Genomic DNA, 26,835 nt, shown 5'->3' on the forward strand with positions numbered 1-26,835 from the left:
GAGACACGTGGGGGAAAGGGGTTGGGGGGTGCTATTGATAGAATTCTATGGTGGTAGTTGGAAGCAGGGTCAGGGAAATACCCACATATTGGTTAGTTTTCAGTTGCCATCAACTAGCAGATAACATCAACACACCTTTTAAAAAATGTTCTCCAGAGCTCCAGATATGTTTCTAGTGAGCAGTCGTGTTTAAAAACAACTGCCTGATAAAAAAAATAAAATTAAAATAAAAACAACTGGACTATATGATGATGTTTCACTTTTATCTAGTTGGTTTCACTATTTCTATTTCATGTTCAGTGCTCCCATTTCATTTAGTTTATGTTTTCCAGTTTCTCCATCTCTTCATTTTTTTTTAATTTTCTTTCTCAAGCCTTTATCAACCGTAATAGAAAAGCTTGTGTGTGTGTGTGTGTGTGTGTGTGTGTATATATATATATAAATAATATGTATAGTATATATATTTTTTAAAACTTACAAATTTTTGCCTAACTAAAAAATTTATGACATTTTGATTCATTTGTTTGACTTAATATGAATAGAGTGCTAAAATTTTAATTAAAAAAATAGATATGCAACAAGCAGCAAAGGTTTACTGTATAGCACAGGGAACTATAGTCAATGTCTTGTAATAACTGATGATGGAAAATAATTTCAAAAATAATATATGTGTATTTGTGTAACTGAATCACCTAGCTGTGCACCTGGGACATTGTAAGTCAGCTCTACTTCAATAAAATACACATATATATATATATATAAAGAAAAAATATGTTTGTTTATTTTTGGCTGCTCTGGGTCTTTGTTGCTGTGCATGGACTTTCTCTAGTTGCGTCGAGTGGGAGCTGCTCTCTGGCGTCAGTGCGCTGGCTTCTCGTTGTAGTGACTTTTGCTGTGGCGTATAGGCTCTAGGCATGCAGGCTTCAGTAATTGTAAGCCCATCTATTGTGGGCTCAGTAGATGTGGTGCTTGGACTTAGCTGCTCAGCAGCATATGCAGTCTTTCCGGGCCAGGGATCGAACCTGTATCCCCTGCATTGGCAAGGTGGATTCTTAACCACTGGACCAGCAGGGAAGAATCTATCAGCAATCTTATATAACAGAAAAAAAAAAACCATTTGGGTGAAACAAAATACTATGATACATAATGCACTTGCAGTTTTTAAAATTAACTGACTGTAGCATTTATTTAAACATAGAATCACATCCAACTTCCTTCTTCAAGGTCAGTGTCAACATTAGAAGGGACGCCTTTTTCACATTCAGGGTCCAGAGATTCTTCTGAATTATTTAGACTGTTTCCATTTCCAAGTAGCATGGGAGACCTTTTAAAAGTCATTCAGCTTTAGCATTCATTGAAAAATATTGGTGTTTGATCTACATTCCTGTTTGACTAAACTTCAATTCCATTTGTTCCTAGATTAAATTATCAATTCAGTGTGATCTCTTGAATGTCACCTGGAAAGCTTTGATGTTGAGCACTGGGGCAATAACTCTTTAATCATCCACTCAGTTAATATTTTCTGAGCGCCTCCTGTGCACCAGGCCGTGTGCTTAAAGAGAGCTGACACTGTGGAGGGAGAAGTGAGTATAAAAACAAGTAAACAGATAAATAAAACTGTAATAAGTGTAACTAATGAAACTTCAGCTGAGGAAGCTGGAGAGGGCTCTCCAAAGAGGGTGGTACCTGTATCTCATCCTCATGATGAATGAATCAGTGAAAGTCCTGGCTGTCCATTAACCACTTAGCGAGTGTCTTCTCTGTGCCAGATAACATTCTAGACCTGGGAATACAGCAGTGAATGCAACAGCAGGCAAGACACCCTGACCTGGTGGAATGTGTATTCTGATAGGAAGAGGTAGACAAACACATGTGTAAAACGGACCGATACATCAGATGCTAAGTGCTACGGTGAAAAATAAAGCATTGAAGGAAGAGTAGGGGGTTGTGGGGTTGGTGGGGGCACGGTGGTGGCTGGGGAAAATACAAAATCACGTGGTCAGGGAAGGCCTCCCCGAGGAAGTGAGCTTTGCACCGGAAATGAGGATCTGTGACCTAGTGCAGAGCTGGCAAACTTTTTCTGAAAAGGGCAGCTGGGAAATACCTTAGGCTTTGGGAACCACACGATGTGCCCGCGTGCTCAGCCGTGTCTGACTCTTTGTGACCCTAGTGGACTGTAGCCCACTAGGTGCTTCTGTCCATGGAATTTTCCAGGCAAGAACACTGGAGAGCATTACCATTTCCTTCTCAAGGGGGAATCTTTCCAACCCAGGGATCGAACTCGCATTTCCTGCATTGGCAGGCGGATTCTTTACCACCTAGCCACCTGGGAACCATACATACGACCTCTGTTTTTAAAGCTCAACTATGTTAATTTTTCTAGGGTGAAAGCAGCCGTGGAGAGTATGTAAATGAATGGATGTAGCTGTCTTCCGATACAATTTTTTTTTTTTTTGGTCACACTGCAGGGCGTGTAGGATCTTAGCTCCCAACCAGGGATCAAACCTGCGGCCCCTGACCTGGAAATGTGGAGTTTTAACCACAGGACCCCCAGGAAGGTGCCTACAACTGTATTTATAGACACTGAAATTGGTATCTCATAGAATTTTCACATGTCATGAAATACCATTATTCTTTTGGCTTTTTTTCAACCACTTAAAAGATAAAGACTGTTTTTGTAGGCTAGAATTGGCCTGAGGGCCTCCCTATGTTAGAGCCTGAGAGATTTAACAGTGTACTTTGCCCACCTGATATGAAGAGCCAGCTCATTAGAAAAGACCCTGATTCTGGGAAAGATTGAGGCAGGAGGAGAAGGGGACAACAGAGGATAAGATGGCTGGATGGCATCACCAACTAAATGAACACGCGTTTCAGCAAGCTCCAGGAGTTGGTGATGGACAGGGAAGCCTGGTGTGCTGCAGTCCATGGGGTCGCAAAGTGTCGGACATGAGTGAGTGGCTGAACAAGAACAACTTCCCTTTAATTGCTTTGGATGACATGTAATGGTGTTTGGTTAATGATAAGGTGAAATGCAACTTTCCTGCTTCTGTAGATATCTTGCTATTTTAGGTCCAACAGCTTTGTTGTTGCTTTATGAAGAAAAGGAAAATTCATCCATTCATCTAGTGACAGATACTCATTTCACTTACGTGAAATTTATGCCTTACAGCTGTTATTTCTAGACTCTGCTCTGCAATAGTAACTTATTTTCAACCCATCATACCACAGTATTGCCGAAGACATTTTATGTAGCAATTAAGAGTTTTACCAAACAGCATTGCATTGGGATGCAAGCTGTAGAAAAGTTGTTATAGAGTGGCTTAACTAATTATGGATTTATTTGTCTAATAGTGAAAGGTTAGCTTGGGCTGCATAAGACTAGGGTGGCAGCTGTAAAATACCAAGGACTCAGATTTCTGTTCTTCTGCTTGACCACCACCATTTTTGCATAAGGCATTGGTTTTCACATTTGCCAAATAGTTTCTGTACCTCCAGGCACCACGGGTGCATTTCTGCAGGAGAGAAAGAAGTTGTTGTTCAGTCACTAAGTCGTCCAACTCTTTGCAACCCCATGGACTGTAGCTCTACAGGCTCCTCCGTCCTCCAGTATTTCCCGGGGCTTGCTCATGTTCATGTCCACTGAGTCAGTGATGCTATGTAACCATCTTATCTTCTGCTACCCCCTCTCCTTTTGCCCTCACTCTTTCCCAGCATCAGGGTCTTTTCCAGTGAGTTGGTTCGCATCAGGTGGTCAAAGTATTAGAGCTTCTGCTTCAGCAACAGTCCTTCCAATGAATAGGTGCAAAATGGGCTTGGTCTTTTCATTCATTAAGTGGAGCCTTTCCAAGGAGTGGCCACCTCACATCTCCCTGGGCAGCACTGTGTTCTGTGATCGCCCCTAGCTATGGAGGAGTTGGAGTCAACAAGTTTTTGTAGCTGAGCACATTGCTTTCTTTCTTTTTTTTTTTTCCCCCACATTGCTTTCTTAAATAAAATCAGTCTTTGGTTATTAAGAAAGAATGGGAGATTAGCTACTGGGTAAATAACTAGCATTATCTGCCATGGCTTGTATTTTTGTTAAAAAAACAAAAACAGCTACAAGGCTAAATTGACACGGGGGTGAAGGAAGTGACAGACGCCCCACAATTTACTTTTTCTCTTTCACAAGTTTCCCTCCCCAGTTTCCTTTAATATTAATTGTAAGGTGTATTTTGTTCCAGGACAGTTGAAGTAAAGAAGAAAGCTCTTTGTCAAGGAAGTGATGGTGTGTGTTATTGTTATCTGAACCCTGGGTTTATGCCAGTATGTACAGTGCCCTTGATGGCTTCCTCTTGCCTTGTGGGAACAGCCTTTCCATTACCTGGTACCCCAGCCTCTCCCGGGTCCTGCCCGTCCCTGCCGGTCATCCCTGGCCTCCCACTGTTCCCACCACGTTCACCTGATAAATCTCAAAATCAGCCCTAATGCCGTGACTCATCTTCCTTCCTGCGGCTAATGTTATAAGCAAACATCCCCTTCAAACTTCCTTCTCTGGGGTAAATCTCTCCCTTTTGTTTATTTGGTTGATTTGCTATCGTATCAATTTTCTGTGACCTTAGTTCTTTTTATTTTTTAAAATTTTGTTAAAGCAAAATAGATTTCGATTCACCTTGTCTCAAAAAAGTGAACTTTTTTAAAACTGGTACTGCATTCTAAAAGATTTTTTTTATGTGATGTCAAATAGCAAACTCAACAATAATAATTGGGAACATTAGACGTTATGTGCCAGGCAGTATTGTAATCTACACATCATTTAAATGTAACCCTTACAGTGATCCAATGAGGTAGGTAATACTATTGTTCCCATTTTAAAGATGGAAAAACTGAGGCATAGAGAGGTAACTTGGCTCAAACTCACCCAGTAAATAAATGAAGAAACCAGGATTTAGAGCTCTTTTTTTCCCCCTCCTTTTTCTTATACATATAAAGAGTCAAGGAGGCCAGCAAGCAGCAAAACACTCAGAGTCCAGCTTCACACCCTGTTAGGAAGCATGATTTATGTAAAATGCCCCAGTTCTCTATGGACCTGGACTACCATCCCCCTCCAGGTTGTTTTCTATGGGACGTTCTTTCGCTCTCAAATTAATTTCTTGTATTTAATCTTGTGAATATAGATGCATTCACATTTTTCAAAGAAACGTACATCCATGGAGGGCTAACTCTTGCTCTCAGTCTCCCCCTCTTTCATGCCCTGCTTCCTGGGTCACCACTTTTGTTCGTTTCTTATATAACCTTCAGCCATTTTTCTAAGAAATGAAAATACAAGTAAATATAGATATGTTCCTATTTTTTTTTCTATTTTTTAAAAAAGTGCTTAGTGTACACACAAATCTGCTTTTTTTTTTTTCACTTATAAATCTTGGGAAACTTTTCATAGCAGTGTCAATAGTACATACAGAATTTCTCCTCTTTTCTTTTTTTATTGATTAAAAAAATGGTTTAGAAAGTATCCAGGTGTTTTATGATTTGGTGGCACCATATGGCATGCAGGATCTTAGTTCCCTAACCAGGGATAGAACCCGTGCCCCTTGCATTGGGAGTGTGGAGTCTTAACCACTAGACCGCCAGGAAAGTCCCTCCTTATTTCTTTCTAAGATGCATAGTATTAAAGTGGTCTCTTTGCACATTAACCTGGTCATGCCTCTCCTGATTTTCTCTTAAAATACAGATATAATTGCAGTTAGCTCCTGATGCTACCATCAGCCATTGCCAGTGTGAGTGATGACCTGTCCTTTGCTTCCTGAAGGTTGATAGGGTATAATGATGCATCTGAATTTTCTTCTTAGAGTAATGACCATTTTTCCCACCAGTTTTATTAAGGTATAATTGACATACCACACTGTATAAGCTTAAGGTGTATAGCATAAAGGTTTGATGTATGTATACACTGCGAGTTGATCACCACAGTAAGTTTAGTTAACATCCATCACCCCGTGCCATCTGAATTTTAATATTCCTCAATACAGCTTGCAGATCCTGGTTTTAAGGAAGAGGGATGTTGAGACATGGACACTCCTAGACATTGCTAATGTAAATTGAAGAATGTAATTTGAGGAATGTAAATTGAGATGACTGTGTTGAAAGACATTTTTAGCTTGAGTCCTTCAGGAATCTGAAAAATGTCTTTGCCCTTTCACCTGGCTTTCATGCGTAGGGCTTTGTCCTAAAATAGTACTGAGGTGGTGGTGGCTTAGTTGCTAAGTCATGTCTGACTCTTGTGATCCCATGGACTGTAGCCTGCCAGGCTTCTCTGTCCATGGGATTCTCCAGGTGAGAATACTGGAGTGGGTCGCCATTTTCTTCTCCAGAGGATTTTCCCGAGCCAGGAATTGAACCCAGGTCTCCTGCATTGCAGGCAGTTTCTTTACCATCTGAGCCACCAGGGAAGCCCGTATCATATATATGGAAAACCAAGATAAGTTTCATTTTTGATCATACTTATGAGCGATTGACGGAGGAGGCAGTGGCGACCCACTCCAGTACTCTTGCCTGGAAAATGCCATGGGTGGAGGAGCCTGGTAGGCTGCAGTCCATGGGGTCGTGAAGAGTCGGACACGACTGAGCGACTTCACTTTCACTTTTCACTTTCATGCATTGGAGAAGGAAATGGCAACCCACTCCAGTGTTCTTGCCTGGAGAATCCCAGGGACGGGGGAGCCTGGTGGGCTGCCGTCTATGGGGTCGCACAGAGTCGGACACGACTGAAGTGACTTAGCAGCAGCAGGAGTGATTGAAATGTGCTGGGTACGTAGAGCTCCAAACAGGGACGTTAAATCCAGACCCTTTTCTCTGTTTAGATTTTGGCAGTGGCTGTTGGATAGTAGAATTGTAGGTAACTTTTTGTTTGTTCTACAAAGATTAGTGGGGGTCCACTGAACAAGGATTTTAGGACAATGACATGATTGTCTTGAGAAGAACACCCACTAGGACTTTGATCAAAATAGGTGAACACTTTCAACCTCAGGGATGATGAACTCTACCTGGTAGGGTTGTAAGGGAAAATTAAGTAGGATGGCTGATAACGTTTTGCACATTGGAGTTACAAAGTAACATATATTCTGAAATAGTATGAGTGAGGAGGAAAAGTTAACTTTTTCAGACTTGAGAAATGGCTTAATTCAAGAAATTGAGATAATGGCATTTTCAACTTGGATTTACAACCACATGGTAATTCTCTCCTTTTAGAATATTGAGCTTAGAGATGTCATATTTTGTCAGCCTTTGATCTCTGTCTGTACTAATTATGCCATCTCCTTATTCATTCATAGACTTGAACCCAGTGATCTGGGTTTCCGTATATAAGGTATGGGCCTCCCAATGCCTCTGTCCTCCTGGCATTTAACAGACTTCCACCTCAGAGAAACATGTTACCGAAGCCTTGCAGGAGGAGTTGGATTGGTGGGATAGGGCTGGGAGGGGTTGGTGGGGGCTATCAGTATGTGAAGGTTTGTTCTTCAGCATTTTATTTTTTGTGTGTCGAGAGGTCTTTCTAGCTGCTTAACTTCTCAAAATGATTCTTTCCTTTAGCCATTATAACATTTACTTCACCTCTTAAGGTGTTTTTTTTTTTTTTTCTTTTTTTTTAAGGCTGCATCTCAGCTTTGCAGGATCTTAGTTCCCCAACCAGGGATCAAACCTGCATCCTCAGCAGTGAGAACATGGAGTCCTAACCACTGGACTGCTCGGGAATCCCCTTGTTTGTTTTTTGTGCATATTTCCCAGAATCATTTGGAAAAAGCACGTCTGTTTGCTCATGTCTTATATGCTGTGTTGAAGATACCGAATATTGTTACCCCATCTTAGTTTGTTAATACATACCTTAAATGACAAAATTTGTAACAGTTGGAAAACCTGCACAGGTGTTTGCAGCTCTTCAAGGACATACCTGACCCCTAGTGACTGGAAGGAAACATAAAGTTCAGAGAAACAAGAAGGGTTAAGAAAGGGAGTTCAAAGTAAGGTGATACTTGATGTTGACTCTCACCTTAGAAGTGGAGAACATTTCTCCTCTTGTGATTTGATGAAAGGACGCTTTCATGACAGTGGCTACAGCTGTGGAATATCTGAAAGAGGCTGCTGAGGGGAATAAAAATGTGGCCACTCCCAGGAATCAATGAAGTGTCAACATCTCAGATGGGCTGTATGTGGTTTTCAAATGGTTAGGGGCACAGGGAGTCTTTGTGACTGTACCTGTCAACTTCGAGGGGTGGGAGGGGGAGTGGTTATGGCTCCCAGAAACCTAAGTGAATCTCCCACCTCAGACCTAGTCTGTCCGTCCCAGACCATCTGAGATGTGCCCCAGAATTCTGTGTAGAAATCACTGTGTCAGGGCTTGCTTAGCCATCCTTTTGATAACCAGGGAGTGGGTGGTGTGTGGGGTCTGCAAAAATCAACTCTGTTTTTGGGGAGGGGTGGCTCGGTGGCCTTTGGCAGTGAGCAATCAAATCTAGTTCATATGGGAAACTTGTACGTGTGGTTTCAGAGAAGCGTGTCTCCTTATGTATTTGTCTTCTCTCTGCAGATAAAGAAGAAACAGCAGGATGTGGTTAGATTTCTGGAAGCCAACAAGATAGAGTTTGAGGAGGTGGACATCACAATGTCAGAAGAGCAGAGGCAATGGATGTATAAGAACATCCCCCCGGAGAAGAAGCCTGCTCAGGGCAACCCTCTGCCACCTCAGATATTTAATGATGACCAATACTGTGGAGTAAGTAGCTAGATTGTTACCACATCATTTCTTTGCCTGGTGTGCAGTTGGGGTTTTTCAGTGCAGACTGTGACCTCCTCACCTAGTACCTATTCAGGTCCACAAATCTAATAGTGAAGTTAAGTGGGCGTGTGAGTCCAAGGTCACAGACTATGTCTTCCTGTTTGCTTTGAGACAAGGGGATGGGAAGAGAAGCTGTGTATATGCGTGTTTATTGTGTTCTACATTTTAAAGCATATTTTTTGATTCATACATTTTTGGGGACAGAATGAAGAGGGTATGTTCTTAAATATTTATTTCTCTAAAACTGCTAATACCTGATTATAAGCCAGCGTTTTGCTTTTTGATGATCATGAACCAGATGGATCATTGGTGGTGGTGGTTCAGTCGCTAAGTCATGTCCGACTCTTGCGACCCCAAGAGCCTGCTAGGCTCTTCTGGGTCATTATGAACAGCTAAAATATATCAGATGCCTTCTTGCTGTATGTGGCATTGAGAAAATGAAGGCATTTTCAACTAATTGTCTATTTTCCTTCTTATTCCTTAGGTTAAAAAAATTTTTTGAGAAATTTTTCTAATGAGTAGTTAGGATTTGCTTTCTGCCAGAGCTCTAAGTATGTAAGTCAGTGTTTATTTTGAGACCTGCATTGCACTTCTTTAAGGATGGCCTGGAGAAGGAGGAGGGGCTACAGTGTGGAGGTACTTAAGGTGAAATAAAGAACTGGGTTGTCACTAGAATGGAGAAACGGGGTAACAGTGCTTTTGGTGGCTCAAAAGGAAACAGGTGTCCATGAACATGAGAGAGAATGAAACGTTGAAACATAAAGCCATAAAGATTGTGCCCAGCATCTTTGCATGTCATGAAGAGAGAATTGAACCTGGTGCTAGACACTGATTTGAGTTCTAGAACCGCTTTGTGTTGGCTTGAGACCTTTGGAAAGTCACATCTCTTTATACCTCAGTTTTCTCATCTTTACACAAAGGATGATAGTATCTGTTTTACTTCCCAGGATATTTGTGACTGTTTCTAAAGTACTCCTAAAATTCTATACCCAGCCAAATTACCACTCAATTACAAGACCAGAATAAAGGCATTTTAACAGCTGCAGAATCTGAGGAATAGAATCTGAGGAACAGAATTCAACAAAACCACTGGATTTTTGTTTTAAGTTTTCTTGCACTGTTTAACTAATAGCTTTCTTTTATTTTTTAATATTTACTTATTCATTTGGCTGCACTGGGTCTTAGTTGCTGCGTGCGGGATCATCCATCTTCCTTGTGGTATGTGTGGCATGTGGAAACTCTTAGTTGTGGCATGTATGTGGGATCTAGTTCCCTGACCAAGGATCAAACCTGGGCCCCCTGCATCAGAGTATGAGTCTTAGCCACTGCATCACCAGGGAAGTCCCTAGCAGTTTTATTTTGAATTGTACAGTTTACAGATTTTCAACTTATCTTATTGTGGTCTGCAGGCACAAAAGTATTGATCCATTTTCTAGACTCTAATCGTGAGTGGGATACACCCTTGGTTACCATATACTTTCCCTAATAAAATATGTGATCATGACACAAAAAAATCCACAAAAATAGTAACCTTTATTCTTACATAATAATGCAGCTGACTTCTTATTGATGTTGCCTCTTCAGACCCTGAAGTGAGACCATCCTCTGCTCTCGACTTGTCCCTGCATTTCTCTACCCACTTGCTGCTTACGTGGTTCAAGACTATCAGCGTCTCCTAGTTTTATTTTAAAAGTGGAGCTGTTTTTAATCCTTGTTGTTTCATAGCCCTATTAAGAGGAGGGAGGTAGAGACATCTTTGCTTTGTCACCATAAAAGCCAAAGTCTTCAGGGCCCTTTTGCGTAGAGGAATGTGTTTAAAGAATAAAAAGGAATGGGATGTGAAATAAAGTTAATTCCTTTTCTTTATCTTCACTGCTTTATGACTTTCTAAATCTCTGTATACCTTTGCCCTATGGAGTCTATGGAATTTTTTTCAGGTAGGCTGGCAGCTGGCTAGAGGCTTCCATATTTATTAACTGTGCCGGATGAATGGCATCTTCTCTGCTTGAGCAGAGTCATTCCCACAGTGGTGGTGACAGCAATGTTGTGTGTGCGTTCTGTCTTTATAGTCAGTTCTGGCAGCAGGTTTGAAGACAGTGTCTGCTCTTATCAAGGTCCAGTAAATTCAACTTTGACAAAAACAAAAGAATCGGGGGGCGGTGAACCATGGCTTCATTCAAACCACCTGCTTCTGTGCCCCTTTCTTTGCCCAGGGACAGTTTATGAGTGGTCTTCTCTGGGTGGATAACCTGTGGAAACCTGCCGTATTGCAAATGACAGGATCCAATAAGCACCAAGATTCTCCTGTTTCCTGAATTGACTGGAAATTTTACTACTTTGTTTTAAACTGGACGGGCTAGGCCTGTGAGACATGCATAGCTGCTAAGCTGTTTGCTCACCAGTGTGGACAATTGCCCTCTCTCTCCTTTAGCTTTTGAAAATCATGCCTTTAGCATTTGAGATTTCCCACCAAATGAAAGCGCCCTGGATTTGGACATCAAGGAAATGATGCAGAAATAGCAGCAGTTGGAGGTGGCTTGGTGAGTAGCAGGGAGTGATGGGGCCAGGTGTAGGCTGGTGGCTGTACACTGTATGTTTGGCGTCTTAAGGAAGCTGATCCCGGGGTGTGGCCTGGATGTGGTGTTGGCTTCCCAGACATGGAAATTCCTCTTCTTTTCTAAACTGGATCTCCAGCCCTAATATGGATTCTGTGAGTTCCCCCCATACCTTTGTACATTTCTTTCCTTTTAAGTTGCCAGTGTCTATTTCAGTTGTTTGTGGGCAAGAGCACTTATTAACCCAGATCGGTTGCTCTTGCTATTTCCATGAAATGTACTACCACGAGCAGGATTCTTCTCTGGAAATGAAATCCTAAAGGTCAACATCCCGACATGTAGGCTTTTCTCATTTTAGAAATCTCAGATCCTCATGTTCAAGGTTTAGATTCTGTTCTCCGTCTATGGAACCGGCATGTGTGGAATGCACCAGAAATGAAAATGCACACATCTGCACACAATGAAAACATTTCCTCCCATTTCTTTTCTCCCTCCCTATTTAGAAGGAAGAAAGAAAAATAATAAAAGATTGGGATTTCTTTATATATATTTTTTTCTTAAAAATATTTATCATTAAATTTACTTTTTTTTTTGGTTGCTGCACTCGGCATGTGGGATTTTAGTTCCCCAACCAGGGACTGAACCTTCGCCTCCTGCAGTGGATTCACAAAGTGCTCACCACTGGACCACCAGGAAGACCCCCAAATTTACTGTCTTAACCACTTTTAAGGGTACAGTTGAGTAATATTATGTATATTCACAATGCTATAAAACAGGTCCCCAGGATTTTTCATCTGGCAGAACTGAGATTCTTATACCCATTAAATATACCTGTTTGTCCCCTCCCGTAGCCCCTGATAACCATCGTTCTACTTTATATATCTATTGAATTCGACCACCTTAGAGACCTCCCGGAAGTGAAATCATACAGTGTGGGTCCTTTCTGCTATGTCAGAGGACAGAGCACAGTGTCCTTACGGTTCATCCGCCATCTATGTCTTCATCCATTAAGACTGCTGTAACAAAATACAACAGACTGGGTAGCTTACAAACAACAGAAATTTATTTCCCAGAGTTTTGGAGGTTGGAAGATCAGGGTTACACTGGGGTTGGGTTCTGGTGAAGGCCCTTTTCTGGGTTGTAGATTGCCAACTTACTATAGTATCCTCTTGTAGTGAAGGGGTTAATGGAGCTGTAATCTCATCCAAGAGGGTTCTACAGACCTAGTGTATGAATTTTGAGGGGCTTCTATTATACGTGTATATCACATTTTGCTTTTCTACTCATCCATGATGAACATTGGGTTGCTTCTACCTCTTGGCTGTTGTGAATAGTGCTGCATGAACATGGGTTTGCAATATCTCTTCAAGGTACTGTTTTCAGTTCTTTGGGATACATACATAAAAGTGGATTTGCTGCATATCATATGCTAATTCTGTTTTTAATTTTTTTGAGGAACTGCCAAACTGTTTTTCACAGTGGTTGGACCATTTTATATTATAATCCCATCAGTAGTGCACAAAAGTTCTAACTTTTCCATATCCCCATCAACACTTGCTATTTTCTGTTCTTTGGATTTTTGGTGTTTTTTTGTTGTTGTTGAGAGTAGCCATCCCAGTGGGTGTGAGGTGATATCTCACTGTGGTTTTGATTCGCATTTCTTTGATGATTAGTGATGTTGAACGTCTCCTATACTTTTGTTTTCTGTTTGTATATTGTCTTTGGAGAAACGTCTATTCAAGTCCTTTGCCCAGTTTTTAATTGGGTTATTTGACTTTTTGTCACTGTGTAGAAATTCTTTGTATATTCTGAATATTAACCTCCTATCAGATATGTAATCTGCAAAAATTTTCTCCCATTCTTAGGTTGTCTTTCATTTTTCTTGATTGTATCTTTTGATGAACAAACTTTTGTTTGATATTGACTCATTTGTCTGTTTTTGTTTCTGTTGCCTGGGCTTTTGGAGTCATACTCAGGAAACCATTACTTGCCAAATGCAGTGTTATGAAGCTTTTTCCGTATGTTTTCTTTTAGAAATTTTGTAGTTTGGGGGTCTTATGTTTAGGTCTGTAATTCTTTTTTTTTTTTCCTGCTGATTTTTTTATATGGTATAAGATAAGGGTCTAGCTTCATTCTTTTGCATGTTATTATCTAGTTTTCCTAATACCATTTATTGATGACACTGTGCTTTTCCCATGGAGTGATCTTGATGCTTTTGTTCAAGATCATTTGACTATATATGTGAGGGCTTATTTATTTATTTTTTTTTTGGATTTTATTCTGTTTCACTGGTCTATATGTCTGTCTTTATGCAAGTACCACACTGTTTCGATTACTGTAACTTTGTGATATGTCTTGAAATTGGGAAGTGTGATTTCTTTAACTTTGTCTTCAAACTTGTTTTGGCTTGAGATTCTGTATGAATTTTAGAATTTTTTTCTTATTTCTGCCAAAAAAAAGCCATTAGAATTTTGATATGGAAATGTTGGATCTTTAGATTGCTTTGGGCAGCACTGACCTCTTGATAATAATAAGTCTTTCAATCTATGCACATGGGATTCCATTTTACATGTCTCTGTTCATTTCTTTAAGCAATATTTTGTAGTTTTTAGTGCTCAAGTCTCTTACCTCTTGGTTAGGTTAATTCCTAAGTGGGGTTTTTTTTAGTGCTATTATAAATAGGATTATTTTCTTAACATACTTTTCCAATTGTTGATTATTAGTGTGTAGAGACACAAGTGAATTTTATATGTTGTTTTCTTTTTTGTCCTGCAACTTTGCTAAATAAGTTTATTAATTCTTTCATTTTATTAAAAAGTTGGGAGTTTGAAATGGGAATGCAGCCAAATTTTATTTGACTTGGGGTCATGTTAACCAGTGTGTGGATTCGCCATCTAGCGGGGAAAGATACAATGACCATTCATGTAATTGAGATGAGCAGATATGTGTTTGGCTGCTGTTGCTGCTGCTGCTGCTAAGTCACGTCAGTCGTGTCCGACTCTGTGCGACCCCATAGACGGCAGCCCACCAGGCTCCCCCGTCCCTGGGATTCTCCAGGCAAGAACACTGGAGTGGGTTGCCATTTCCTTCTCCAGTGCATGAAAGTGAAAAGTGAAAGTGAAGTCACTCAGTCGTGTCCGACTCTTAGCGACCCCATGGACTGCAGCCCATCAGGCTCCTCCGTCCATGGGATTTTCTAGGCACGAGTGCTGGAGTGGGTTGCCATTGCTTTCTCCGATGTGTTTGGCTAAGGATGCCAGTACTTAGAATTGGGTTGTGGGTGAAGTGGGGTGAAGATGAAATGACGTGGAATCTGTGGCTGGAACTACTCATGTAGTGTCCTGTCTAATGAAGAGAGGGCAGTTCAGCTAAGAGACAGATGGCAGACTTTTATAGAAAAATTAACTTTTGATTAGTTTCCATGAGGCAACCTATAAAATTATCTATTATTTTAAAACTATTGAATTACTTTTTTTGCACTTTTAGATCTTACTTGGAAAATATTAAATTTGTACTAAGCATTGGGTGTATTGCTCACCAAATAAGATTACATTAATGCTATTGACTAGTTTTAAGTAATGATTTGAGGGACAGCTATGACTGTCTTTCCCCATATGACCTTGGTTACTTGGAGTCTGAAAGTAGAGGACAGCTAGGATAGACTTCAGGAGGCACAGAAATGCTGAATGACCAGCAGTGGTTCTCTGTGGCATCTCCTACCCTTTTCTGTGTTAGGTGTGAAAGGAAACGAGATATGTCAGCATTTTCTAACTATGGGTAAAGGCTCAGAAGCACACTAGAATACCTAAATGTACGCAGTTGTATTGTTCCCAAGTGCAGTGTTTGTGTAACTTTTGAAAAGATTGTCTCTGGGTGATATATTTTAAGTGTGTTTTAGAATCTTTTCTGAAACTGAAGAACCAACTCCTTTAATTATTAGTTTTACAAATCCCTACCTCATACATGTAATTTTACTTTAAAAAAGATTACACACGTACATATATATAGTCATCCCTGACCAATCTAGACTGCATATTAAAAAGGCAGAGACATTACTTTGCCAACAAAGGTCTGTCTAGTCACGGCTGTGGTTTTTCCAGTGGTCATGTATGGATGTGAGAGTTGGACTATAAAGAAAGCTGAGTGCCAAAGAATTGATGCTTTTGAACTGTGGTGTTGGAGAAGACTTTTGAGAGTCCCTTGGACTGCAAGGCGATCCAACCAGTGCATCCTAAAGGAGATCAGTCCTGGGTGTTCACTGGAAGGACTGATTCTGAAGCTGAAACTCCAATACTTTGGCCACCTCATGCGAAGAGTTGACTCATTGGAAAAGACCCTGATGCTGGGAGGGATTGGGGGCAGGAGGAGAAGGGGACGACAGAGGATGAGATGGTTGGATGGCATCACCGACTCAGTGGACATGAGTTTGAGTAGACTCCGGGAGTTGGTGATGGACAGGGAGGCCTGGTGTGTTGCAGTCCGTGGGGTTGCCATTGACTGAGCGATTGAACTGAACTGTCATCTGCAGGGAAGTGGGTCCAGGACCATGAATGAGCATTCTGTGTGCTGCTTTGTTTCTCCAGCAAAAAGAGCTTCCATGTCATTGCAAACTTAGTTTTTTAGATGTTGCATATTATTTCCTTGGATGGATTATTAGAGGGCTTCACTGGTGGCTCAGACGATGAAGAATCTGCCTATAATGCAAGAGACCCCGGTTCGATCCCTGGGTTGGGAAGATTATTAGAAGGGTTATTAGAACTTAGTTAGTCGTCACCTGTCCTCCCACCTGCCACGGGCTGTTCAGTTTGTTTCCAGCCACTTGAAACAACAGTCTGTAACTGGCCGACCATTCTGGTCTCCTAGCTCCTGGGCCCCTCCATGACCCACTCACATTTCCCTGTGCTTCCTAGAGTTCAGTCCTGGTCTCGTTGGAGAAACAGAGAATTAGCTTTTCAAGTCTCCTTCAGGAAAATTAAGCATACTGTCTGGCAGAATGGCGTAGAACATGGTGATGGAGAGCAGCTTGGCCCCTGTTGAAGTCCAATTGTCTGCAGTAACTATGAGTTAATAGGATTTTTGTTAGCGTTAGTAAGAAAAATAAAAAGGAAAGTTAAAGTCCAGTTTTCATCATCCACAAGAGATGGGGTCTGTCTCTATAAAGTATGGATGTTGTTTATATAGGTTCAGGGCTACAACATCCATGGATGTTATTTATTTAGGTCCTAGGCAAAGCCCTCAAAGTCACCCCGCACCCATTTTCCTCATCTCCATACTCTTTTAATTAACAAGTCCTATGATTTTTACCTCCTACAAAATTCTGTCCTGTTTCTCTTTCAAAGCTCAGTTCAGATGGGCTTTGTTGACTCTCTCTAATTAACTAGGACGCTGGTTATTCCCTATCCCCCGCGTCGTGCCCAAACCTGCCTCATTACTCTCAATGTGACCTTCAGCTTGTAGAATTTTTTTTCATGACTTGCCTTCAACTGGTCTCTGAGTTCCTTGTGCTCACCCTCAGCAGACTCCATGGCATATTTTATCCTAGTACCTGGTACCTACAAGAACACTAGGAACATAGAACATTTTAACAAAAATTGGTTCTAGGAATGGGTGAATAGCTCCCCAGATGTTTTCACTCAAGCAGGTAGCTAACCCAGTCTGTTGGATCTTGCCTTGTCAAGGTCCTGATCATTTTGCATTCCTGTTTATTAATAAAACTCAAAGCCAGATATCTCAAAAGCAAGCTTATTGAACCATCTTATAAATTTTACAATGAACTCTGTTGGGGAAATCACCTCTGTTAGAAGCTCACCTGCCCCGCAGGTAGAATTTTCTTAGAAACCTTTCAATCTGAATTTGAAAATTGTATTCCAAGGTTTTCTGTCTAAAAGATCAGAGATCTAATCGAGGGGAATCTTCTTCAAATGTTCTACTGTAAATGATCTAATGCAACATCCTCACAGATACCAGAGGGTGGTGGGAAAGGGTGATATCAATCCCTCTTTATTACTGGACGCCCAGAAACATAGCATTTTAATTAGATATTCTTTGCAGTTTTATCTCTTCTGTATAACCCTGTTTTTTATTCTCTCTATAAATGTTTAATCTCCCATTTTCACCTCACTGAGATGTTCGTCTCAATATTCTACAGTGACACATCCCTGGGACGTGTCTTTCATGAGAATGATGGCTTGTGCTCTGAATGTTGAACATCTCCATCCATTCGGGGCACCCCAGTTGTATGCATAGCAGTGTATCGTAATAGATATCCAAACAGGCGGTTTTCCTTTTGTTAAATTTTTCCTCTTTTCTGAGCCTACGAAGTTAATGAAAAGAAAACAAAACTGTAAAGCACTAAGACCATGTTAATATCAGTGTTAAGATAATAAAGTCTGTCGACAGGAGGGTCCATGGTGAAAGGTCAGTCTCCCCCAGATTCCCAAGATACAGCCTCTTTATGAGATATGCTGCTTTGTGATTTGAAGTTATCACCTCTCTGAAAACATAGAGAAATAGAGATATAGAGAAACATGGAGATATGTTTCTTTCATGTGTTTCTCTTATATGTTTCTCCCTGTGTTCTAGATAGTAGAGATACTAGTATTCCTTGATTTTAAATTGGACAGTATTTGCTTTTTTCTTTAGAGGATGAGAAATTGGAATTCATATAGCTTCTCTCATTTCTCCCCCATTTTGATTTACAAACGCATGCACACACATACACACACGTGTGGGTACACACATATGGCATTGCTTAAGTTTGGAACAGTGACATTGTCTTCTATACCTGTAATAACTATTCTGTACTATGTAAATATGTCACATTTATACTGTTTCAGACATATTATTCTCTATGGAACTGTTTAGTTGTGTGAGCAGTTGTAGTGGAGGGTATATAATCCTATTTTATTAAATTCCTGAGGCTTAAAGAGGAATGACTTTATTAATGAGAGATTCTCATAACTGACTTTAGCCTTTGCACTGACTCCCCTGGGTATTTATTAAACTTTTATTGCCGGTTGCCTTTGCTATGTTTAGCACAAAGTTTTTTCCCACCCAGTTTCAGTGGGCACTTGGGTAGATGTATTTGCTTGCTCTGCCCTCTTGTATCAGAGCAGTCAGAAATGTTAAACATAAGTTAGGAATCTTAAATCTTCAGCTTTGGACATTCATATTTTTGGTATTTGGCCTAAGTTGTTGAATAAAGCTATTTTAGACAATTGCATCTTCCCTGTCCTACCGGGATTGGAGCCGCCAACTATTTTTTCCTTCTATATCAAGATTTCGCAAAATAGACTGTAGCATTAATGGTCCTTCACCACTGAATGAAGACATTCTGCTCAGAGGCTACTCTCAGACTTGAAAGAAATTTCAGGAAGGAGTCTGTGTGCATTTGCAGCAGCAGTAACTCTTGTCGTCTTAGCAAGAATGTTTTAAAAGAATTTCTTCTTTGGGGTAAACCACATTCTCTTTGGCTCATTTAGAGGTGGTTGCTGCCACTGTTTGCTTGCAGGCCACGTGTTGTTTCTGTTCCCTGTGGTCGTCTGTTTGGAGAGGCCCTTGGCGTGTAGAAATAATATGGGTTTGTCACATAATTGTCATCGACTTAGCGTGGGAAGCGATACCGCTTTGCAGAGTGGCTGCTGCGGGTTTTCCTGGCCATGCTCTTAGGGAACGCTTAAAGGGCAAAGAACTTTAAGGCCTTTGTCTCAAATGCTTGTCCAGTCCATAATAGTCTAACCATGGTGAACGGGTAATGTTCTTAAGTAAGCTCTGTGGATGAATGAAACTATTGTGAGCTCTACCTGTTGTAGATTTTATCATGAGCTTATAAATGTCTCTAACATTGGTTTTCACTTGAAAAGCAAACCCAAGTATAGGTAATGGAAGCTTCCCCCCCTCCCTTTTTCTTAACAGCTGTTTAAGCTCTATTCTTAAAATTGCACCGTTTAGATAAATATCCCATTTGTAACAGTGCTCAGTTATGCTGATATCTTTATAGCCCAGAATTTTTTTTCTTTTCCTGAGTAGCTGGCGCTAGAAGCAGAGTGAATTTTTCAGCCTTTGTTTTAAATGTACCAGCTTCTGAAACTGAATGGGTTTTTTTCCCTTGTATATGCTTTATGTACTTGTGTTTTTCTCCAGAGGTGATATTAACTGATTATTATATTCTTTAGTCACAGGGATTGTCTTATAATGTGCAGTTTGCAGATGTGTATTTACAAACACTTTATAGAGAGTGTTTTTGAGTATAAGAAATTCAGCAAGCCCATTTAGAAACTTCATAGTGAGTTTTAAAAATGCGGTGCTTTAATAGAAAGCCCAGAGATAAATCCACGAACCTATGGACACCTTATCTTTGACAAAGGAGGCAAGGATACACAATGGAAAAAAGACAACCTCTTTAACAAGTGGTGCTGGGAAAGCTGGTCAACCACTTGTAAAAGAATGAAACTAGAACACTTTCTAACACCATACACAAAAATAAACTCAAAATGGATTAAAGATCTAAATGTCAGACCAGAAACTATAAAACTCCTAGAGGAGAACATACGCAAAACACTCTCCGACATAAATCACAGCAAGATCCTCTATGACCCACCTCCTAGAATATTGGAAATAAAAGCAAAACTAAACAAATGGGACCTAATGAAACTTAAAAGCTTTTGCACTACAAAGGAAACTATAAGTAAGGTGAAAAGACAGCCCTCAGATTGGGAGAAAATAATAGCAAATGAAGAAACAGACAAAGGATTAATCTCAAAAATATACAAGCAACTCTTGAAGCTCAATTCCAGAAAAATAAATGACCCAATCAAAAAATGGGCCAAAGAACTAAACAGACATTTCTCCAAAGAAGACATACAGATGGCTAACAAACACATGAAAAGATGCTCAACATCACTCATTATCAGAGAAATGCAAATCAAAACCACAATGAGGTACCATTACACGCCAGTCAGGATGGCTGCTATCCAAAAGTCTACAAGCAATAAATGCTGGAGAGGGTGTGGAGAAAAGGGAACCCTCTTACACTGTTGGTGGGAATGCAAACTAGTACAGCCGCTATAGAGAACAGTGTGGAGATTTCTTAAAAAACTGGAAATAGAACTGCCATATGACCCAGCAATCCCACTGCTGGGCATACACACTGAGGAAACCAGATCTGAAAGAGACACGTGCACCCCAATGTTCATCGCAGCACTGTTTATAATAGCCAGGACATGGAAGCAACCTAGATGCCCAACAGCAAATGAATGGATAAAGAAGCTGTGGTACATATACACCATGGAATATTACTCAGCCGTTAAAAAGAATTCATTTGAACCAGTCCTAATGAGATGGATGAAACTGGAGCCCATTATACAGAGTGAAGTAAGCCAGAAAGATAAAGAACATTACAGCATACTAACACATATATATGGAATTTAGAAAGATGGTAACGATAACCCTATATGCAAAACAGAAAAAGAGACACAGAAGTACAGAACAGACTTTTGAACTCTGTGGGAGAAGGTGAGGGTGGGATGTTGCGAAAGAACAGCATGTATATTATCTATGGTGAAACAGATCACCAGCCCAGGTTGGATGCATGAGACAAGTGCTCGGGCCTGGTGCACTGGGAAGACCCAGAGGAATGGGGTGGAGAGGGAGGGGGGAGGGGGGATCGGGATGGGGAATACGTGTAAATCTATTGCTGATTCATGTCAATGTATGACAAAACCCACTGAAAAAAATAAATAAATAAATTAAAAAAAAAAAATGCGGTGCTTTTAACTTTTGCAGTATATGCCCTGGTGTGTTTTCTTTTAAATAGAAATGAATTTTGTTAAGAAAGCCAATCTTTCTCTTTTATTGGGGAATGCCTAAGGCCGTAATATAAGAACTTCTATCTTAGTAGGAGGTGATTTTAAAATTTCTAATACTGTTTTACTCAAATTAGATCATACTGTTTAGTTTATTATCTCTAAAAGAAGGCATTAAGAAGGTCTAGATTTTAAATTATCAATCACTCACTCTTTGTCTCAACATGACAGAGAAAATAACTTCTTACAATTTGAGATTCATCAGAGCACTCAAAAGCTTTTATATGTCGGGAGATACATTTTTTACATAATGATTTAAAATCTATAAGTAACTTAGAGTAGAAATAGAACTTACTCAAATTACATTACTAGCATGAGATTGCCTAAAACATGATCTGTTGGTCATTTATTAACAGACACAGCTCATCACCCTCTTTGCCTGGTGTGTGTCAGGTACTGTTCTCACACTGACTTTTATAAATAGTTTCCTTTGGATTATTTTGCTTTTAAAGTTATTTGCCAAATTTTGTATTCATCACTCCAGAAGAAGAATTAATTACCTTAGGTGACAATTTCTAAACTGTTGGGAGCATTCAATTTAATATTCAGGTCAGAAGCCCTCTGGCCAGAGTGTGATATGTTAAAGGTTCATAAACTAAAAGTAATGGTTATAAGTTTTATAACAGAAATACAGTTTAAGAGAATTTTTTGTATAGATAAGTAATGTTGCCTTTCTGAGATTTCTGACATTTCTAAATAACTTTGGTTGATGACTGTTCTTTGTTGATGACTGATCTAATTTTTAAGAGTAAAATAGTATTAGAAATTTTAAGATCACCTCCTGTTAAGAATAGTTTTGGTTCAGTGTGGTTAAATGGGTTGTTTATAATGTTACATATTTTTCTCTGTGTACATAGTCTGTCTTGTTTTATTATGTATGAAACTCGCTTGTGAGAGTTGACTTTATTTCCAGTTTTGTGATGTGGAGAACTGGAGTCATTTTAAGAATAAGGTTTTTAATATAAACACTGAAACCTGAATTAAACATTAAGTCTTGTTGTAACTTGCCTTTTAATAAGCTTTTGCATGCACTATATTTTCATGTTAGCACTTTGGTCTTTAAAGAAAATTCACACTACATCTGTAGAGATTGAGTCAGGTACTGTTTCTCATTTTTCATTTTTTATATTATTAGTTTTTCTTCATTCCTCTGTTTTCACACTGACATCAGAGATTATTCATTAGGTAGAACCAGGTATAAAGGTCTTTCTGAATTCAAGAGCAGGGATAACATTTTGATAACAAAGTCACTAGTCCTCAGTTTTTTTTTCTCTCTGTCACCTTTGGCCTTTCCCTTACCTGTTCTATTAAATCTGTTTCCTGTTCAGAGAGGGGTAAACTCTTCAAACAGGTATCTCTAGGAACTGGAATACATGGACTAGACTTAACATCTGGACAACAGCTAACGGCCCTTTTAAGAGCAGCTTCACTGAATGTGCCATCATTTTATCGAGTTCTGAAGCTTCAAGGGGCTTTGGTCGTGTCTGATACAGAAGTAAGAAGCCATCTGAGGAAGTTAAATGAGTTGGTCGTGGTCATGACTTAGATAGTAGGTTGTCTGATTGTATGTACCACTCAATTTCCCAGAAACGAAGGTGTGACAGGCGTTGGTTTGGTGCAGGTAGAACCAGAGCCATTGTAATGAAGACAGGAATGGATAGACTGGAGATATATTTTGGAGGAAGAGTTGATCATACTCAATTGTGGAACTGATGTAGAAGGTTAGGGAGAGTTAAGAATTAAAACAGCTGTCACATAACTCGAATACAATCCCCTCGTCTCCCCAAGGAGCAATAAGTCCTGAAGGAGAGGACTTAAGTGGAGGGTGGTATGATCAAATTGGCATTTGCTTGTTTGTTTGGGGCTTTCCCCTTTTAATCGGGGGTATAGTTGCTTTACAAGATTGTGTTGGTTTCTGTTGTACAGGGAAGTGAATCAGCTCTATGTCTACATATATGCCCTCCCTCAAGAACCTGCCTCCCCCCACCCACCCCATCACACCCCGCTAGGTTACCACAGAGCGCTGAGCTGAGCGCCAGCTTACAGTTTTAAAGGATCAGTGCATCCTCACTTGAGAATGACTGGGGGGATAGGTGAGACTGGAGGACGGTTGGTGTGTTGAGGTGCTGTTGCACATGTCTAGCTTGACTTAGGGCAATGAGACTGATGTAGAAAAATAGAGAGGTTGAAAGGAAATGTAAGATAGTTACTGGTGAGGGAAGAGCGGAGCTCTCTGACGCCTTGGTTTCTGACTGGTAGAGCCTGTTAGATGGCGATGCCACTCTTCTGAGAGATGCGGCTTGTGGGATGGAAGGAAGAGCTTGAAGAGCATGCCGTTTAGAACCATTATGTCTAAGAGTCTATGAACAGGGCTTCCCTGCTGGTCCAGTGGTTAAGAATCTGCCTTGTGATGCAGGGGACACCAGTTTGATCCATGGTTTGGGAAGACAACACATGCCACAGTGTGGCTAAGCCCATGAGCCATGACTATTCAAACCTGCGCTTTGGAGTCCATGCTCTGTAACAAGACACTTACACACTGCAACTAGAGCCCACACACCCAAGACCCCAAAATTTATTTCTATAAATAAATTTATAAATGTATTTTTAATAAAATATATTTATTTTATAAAATAAATAATTTAGTTTATAATAAATAAGTAATTTTTAAATTAAAAAAAAATTTTTTAAAGAGTCTTTGAACAGTTGCTTACTTGGAATCAGAACTGAGAGGAGAATCAGAGCTAGGGATCTCAATTTAATTAGAACCATGGCTTTGAGTGAGGTTCCATAAGGAAAAGAATTTAGATCAAGTAGTGGCAGAATATGGTGTGGAGAGAAACAAGTCCACCAGTTTTCACATGGTAGATACCTAAAATGATGAGACAAGCTGGATGTAGTTTAGCACTCGTCCTCCTGTTACCACACTGAATATAAGTGACACATGATCAGGTAGAGAAAGTATGTGTCAAACAGGATTATTTCCTGAACCAGGGCCAATGAAATGCTACTCAACTATTTAGACTTACTTTGTTACAAAGAATATCAGTAACAACATTTTCACTTCATGGAATTTTGCCTAAATTCTACATCAAATTGAGATATAATTTTTATTAAAAGTTTTCCATGAAAAAAAATTCTATGAAATCTGTAATACCTAGAGTCATTTGAAACTTCCCAGTGCTCCACTGAGATCTTCTTCACTCAGTGTCTCATACAGTTTCTCAAATTTAACATTTTGAAAGTCAATTTCAACCTTATCCTCAAACCTGCTTTTTTTCCTCTGGTCTTTCCCCTTAAGTCACAAAGGTCAGACCTTTTTTTTTTTTTTTTCTTTTCCAAAAAATTGTTTTTTATTGAGGTATGGGTTTTACAATATTGTATGTTTCAGGCATACAACAGTGATTCACAATTTTTAAAGGTTCTACTCCATTTATCAGTTCAGTCAATTTAGTCGCTCAGTCGTATCCGACTCTTTATGACCCCATGGACTGCAGCACGCTAGGCCTCCCTGTCCATCACCAACTCCCGGAGATTACCCAAAGTCATGTCCATTGAGTCAGTGATGCCATCCAAACATCTCATCCTCTGTCATCCCCTTCTCCTCCTGCCCTCAGTCTTTCCCAGCATCAGGGTCTTTTCAAATGAGTCAGCTCTTTGCATCCGGTGGCCAAAGTATTGCAGTTTCAGCTTCAACATCAGTCCTTCCAATGAACATTCAGGACTGATTTCCTTTAGGATGGCCTGGTTGGATTTCCTTGCAGTCCAAGGGACTCTCAAGAGTCTTCTCCAACACCACAGTTCAAAAGCATCAATTCTTTGGTGCTCAGCTTTCTTTATAATCCAACTCTCACATCCATACATGACTACTGGAAAAACCATGGCCTTGACTAGATGAACCTTTGTTGGCAAGGTAATGTCTGTACTTCATTTACAGTTATTATAAAATATTGGCTCTATTTCCTGTGGTATACGATATATCCTTATGGCTCATCTGTTTCATACATAGTATTTTGTACCCATCTATTCCCTACCCATATCTTGTCTCTCCTTTCTTTCCCACTGGTTTTTGTCTCTATATCTGTGAGTCTTTCTTTTTTGTTACAATCACTAGTCTGTTTTGGGCTTCCTTGGTGGCTCAGACAGTTAAGAATCTTCCTGCAATGCAGGAGACCTAGGTTCAATCCCTGGGTCAAGAAGACCCCCTAGAGAAGGGAATGGCAACTCACTCCAGTACTCTTTCCTGGAGAATTCCATGAACAGAGGAGCCTGGTGGGTGGGCTACAGTCCACGGGGTCACAGAGAGTTGGATATGACTGAATGACTTTCACACTTCACAGTCTGTTTTATTTTTCAGATTCCACATGTAAGTGATATCAAACAGTATTTGTCTTGCTCTGTCTTATTTCACTAGACATAATACCCTCCAAGTCCAATGAAGAAAATGTCTTCCTTTTTTATGACTATGTGCTATTCCATTGTATATATGTACCACATCTTCTTTATTTATTCATCTGTTGATGGCCGCTTAAGTTGCTGTCAAATCTTGACTATTGTAAATAGTGCTGTAGTGGACATGGAGATGTATAAATCTTTTTTGAGTTAAAGTCTTTGTCTTCTTTGAATATATACCTGAGAGTGGAATTGCTGGATCATATGGTAGTTGTATTTTTAATTTTTTGAGGAACCTTCATACTGTTTTCCATGGTGCTTGCTCCATTTTACATTCTCCACAACAGTATTCAAGGGTTCCCTTTCTTTCCACATCCTAGACAACGCTTTTTGTTTGTGGTCTTTTTGATGATAGCCATTCTGATGGGTGTGAGGTGATATCTCATGTAGTTTTGATTCACATTTCCCTGATGATGATCAGTGTTGAGCACCTTTTCAGGTGTCTGTTGGCCATCTGTTATGTCTTTGGAAAAATGTTTGTTCAGGTCTTCTGCCCATTTTTTAACCAGATTGTTTGTTTGATCAGTTGTATGAGAGCTGCTTTAATTCATAATTCTCCCTAAACCTCTGCGCCAGTTCCCCAATTGAGCACAATCCATTCCTCCTCCCTGTCTCTTCCTTCCACTTTGTCCATCCCTGTTATGATTGTTCTGGTTCAGACTGCCTCCATCTCTTACCTGAATCCCCACAGTGAGCGCCTCACTTCTCCCTGCTTCCCTCCCTCTGAGCCACTCTCCACAGGCTTGACACGGGGGTTTTCTTAAAGGAAATACAGTAAGTCCCCTACATATGAACAAGTTCTGTTCTGAGAGCACGTTCGTCAGTCCATTTTGTTCATGAATCCAACGAAGTTAGCCTAGGTACCCAGCTAAGACAGTCAGCTGTGTACCGCTGCTTTTATGCTTGCTTCCAGCATCCTGTGCTTGGAATAAGGATACTGTCCTTACTGTACTCTGTACGCAGAAGCACACGTGAGTACACAAAAGCTCAGCCAGTTGGAGAGGGTGCACACTCAGGACAGTGTACACCAGACGTGTGAACTTACGTGATTGGACATGCAAGCATACATTCACATCTTTGAAAGTTCACAGCTTGAAGGTTTGTTTGTAGGGAGCTTAAACCATGTAGATCATTCTGCTTGCTCCCTTGCTTAGAA

At 40.2% G+C, this 26,835-nt stretch overlaps 1 protein-coding gene across 1 annotated transcript in view; it reads left to right on the forward strand.

Moving 5' to 3' along the window:
- SH3BGRL2 (SH3 domain binding glutamate rich protein like 2) overlaps positions 1 to 26,835 on the forward strand; it is a 73,247-nt gene that overhangs the window by 37,565 nt on the left and 8,847 nt on the right. Inside the window, exon 2 of the mRNA XM_043890265.1 lies at positions 8,561 to 8,746. Coding sequence (XP_043746200.1) covers positions 8,561 to 8,746 — 186 coding nt within the window. The remainder of the gene's footprint in view (positions 1 to 8,560; positions 8,747 to 26,835) is intronic.

This window comes from Cervus elaphus, chromosome 28 (genome assembly GCF_910594005.1).
Source record: "Cervus elaphus chromosome 28, mCerEla1.1, whole genome shotgun sequence".
Lineage (NCBI taxonomy): Eukaryota > Metazoa > Chordata > Mammalia > Artiodactyla > Cervidae > Cervus > Cervus elaphus.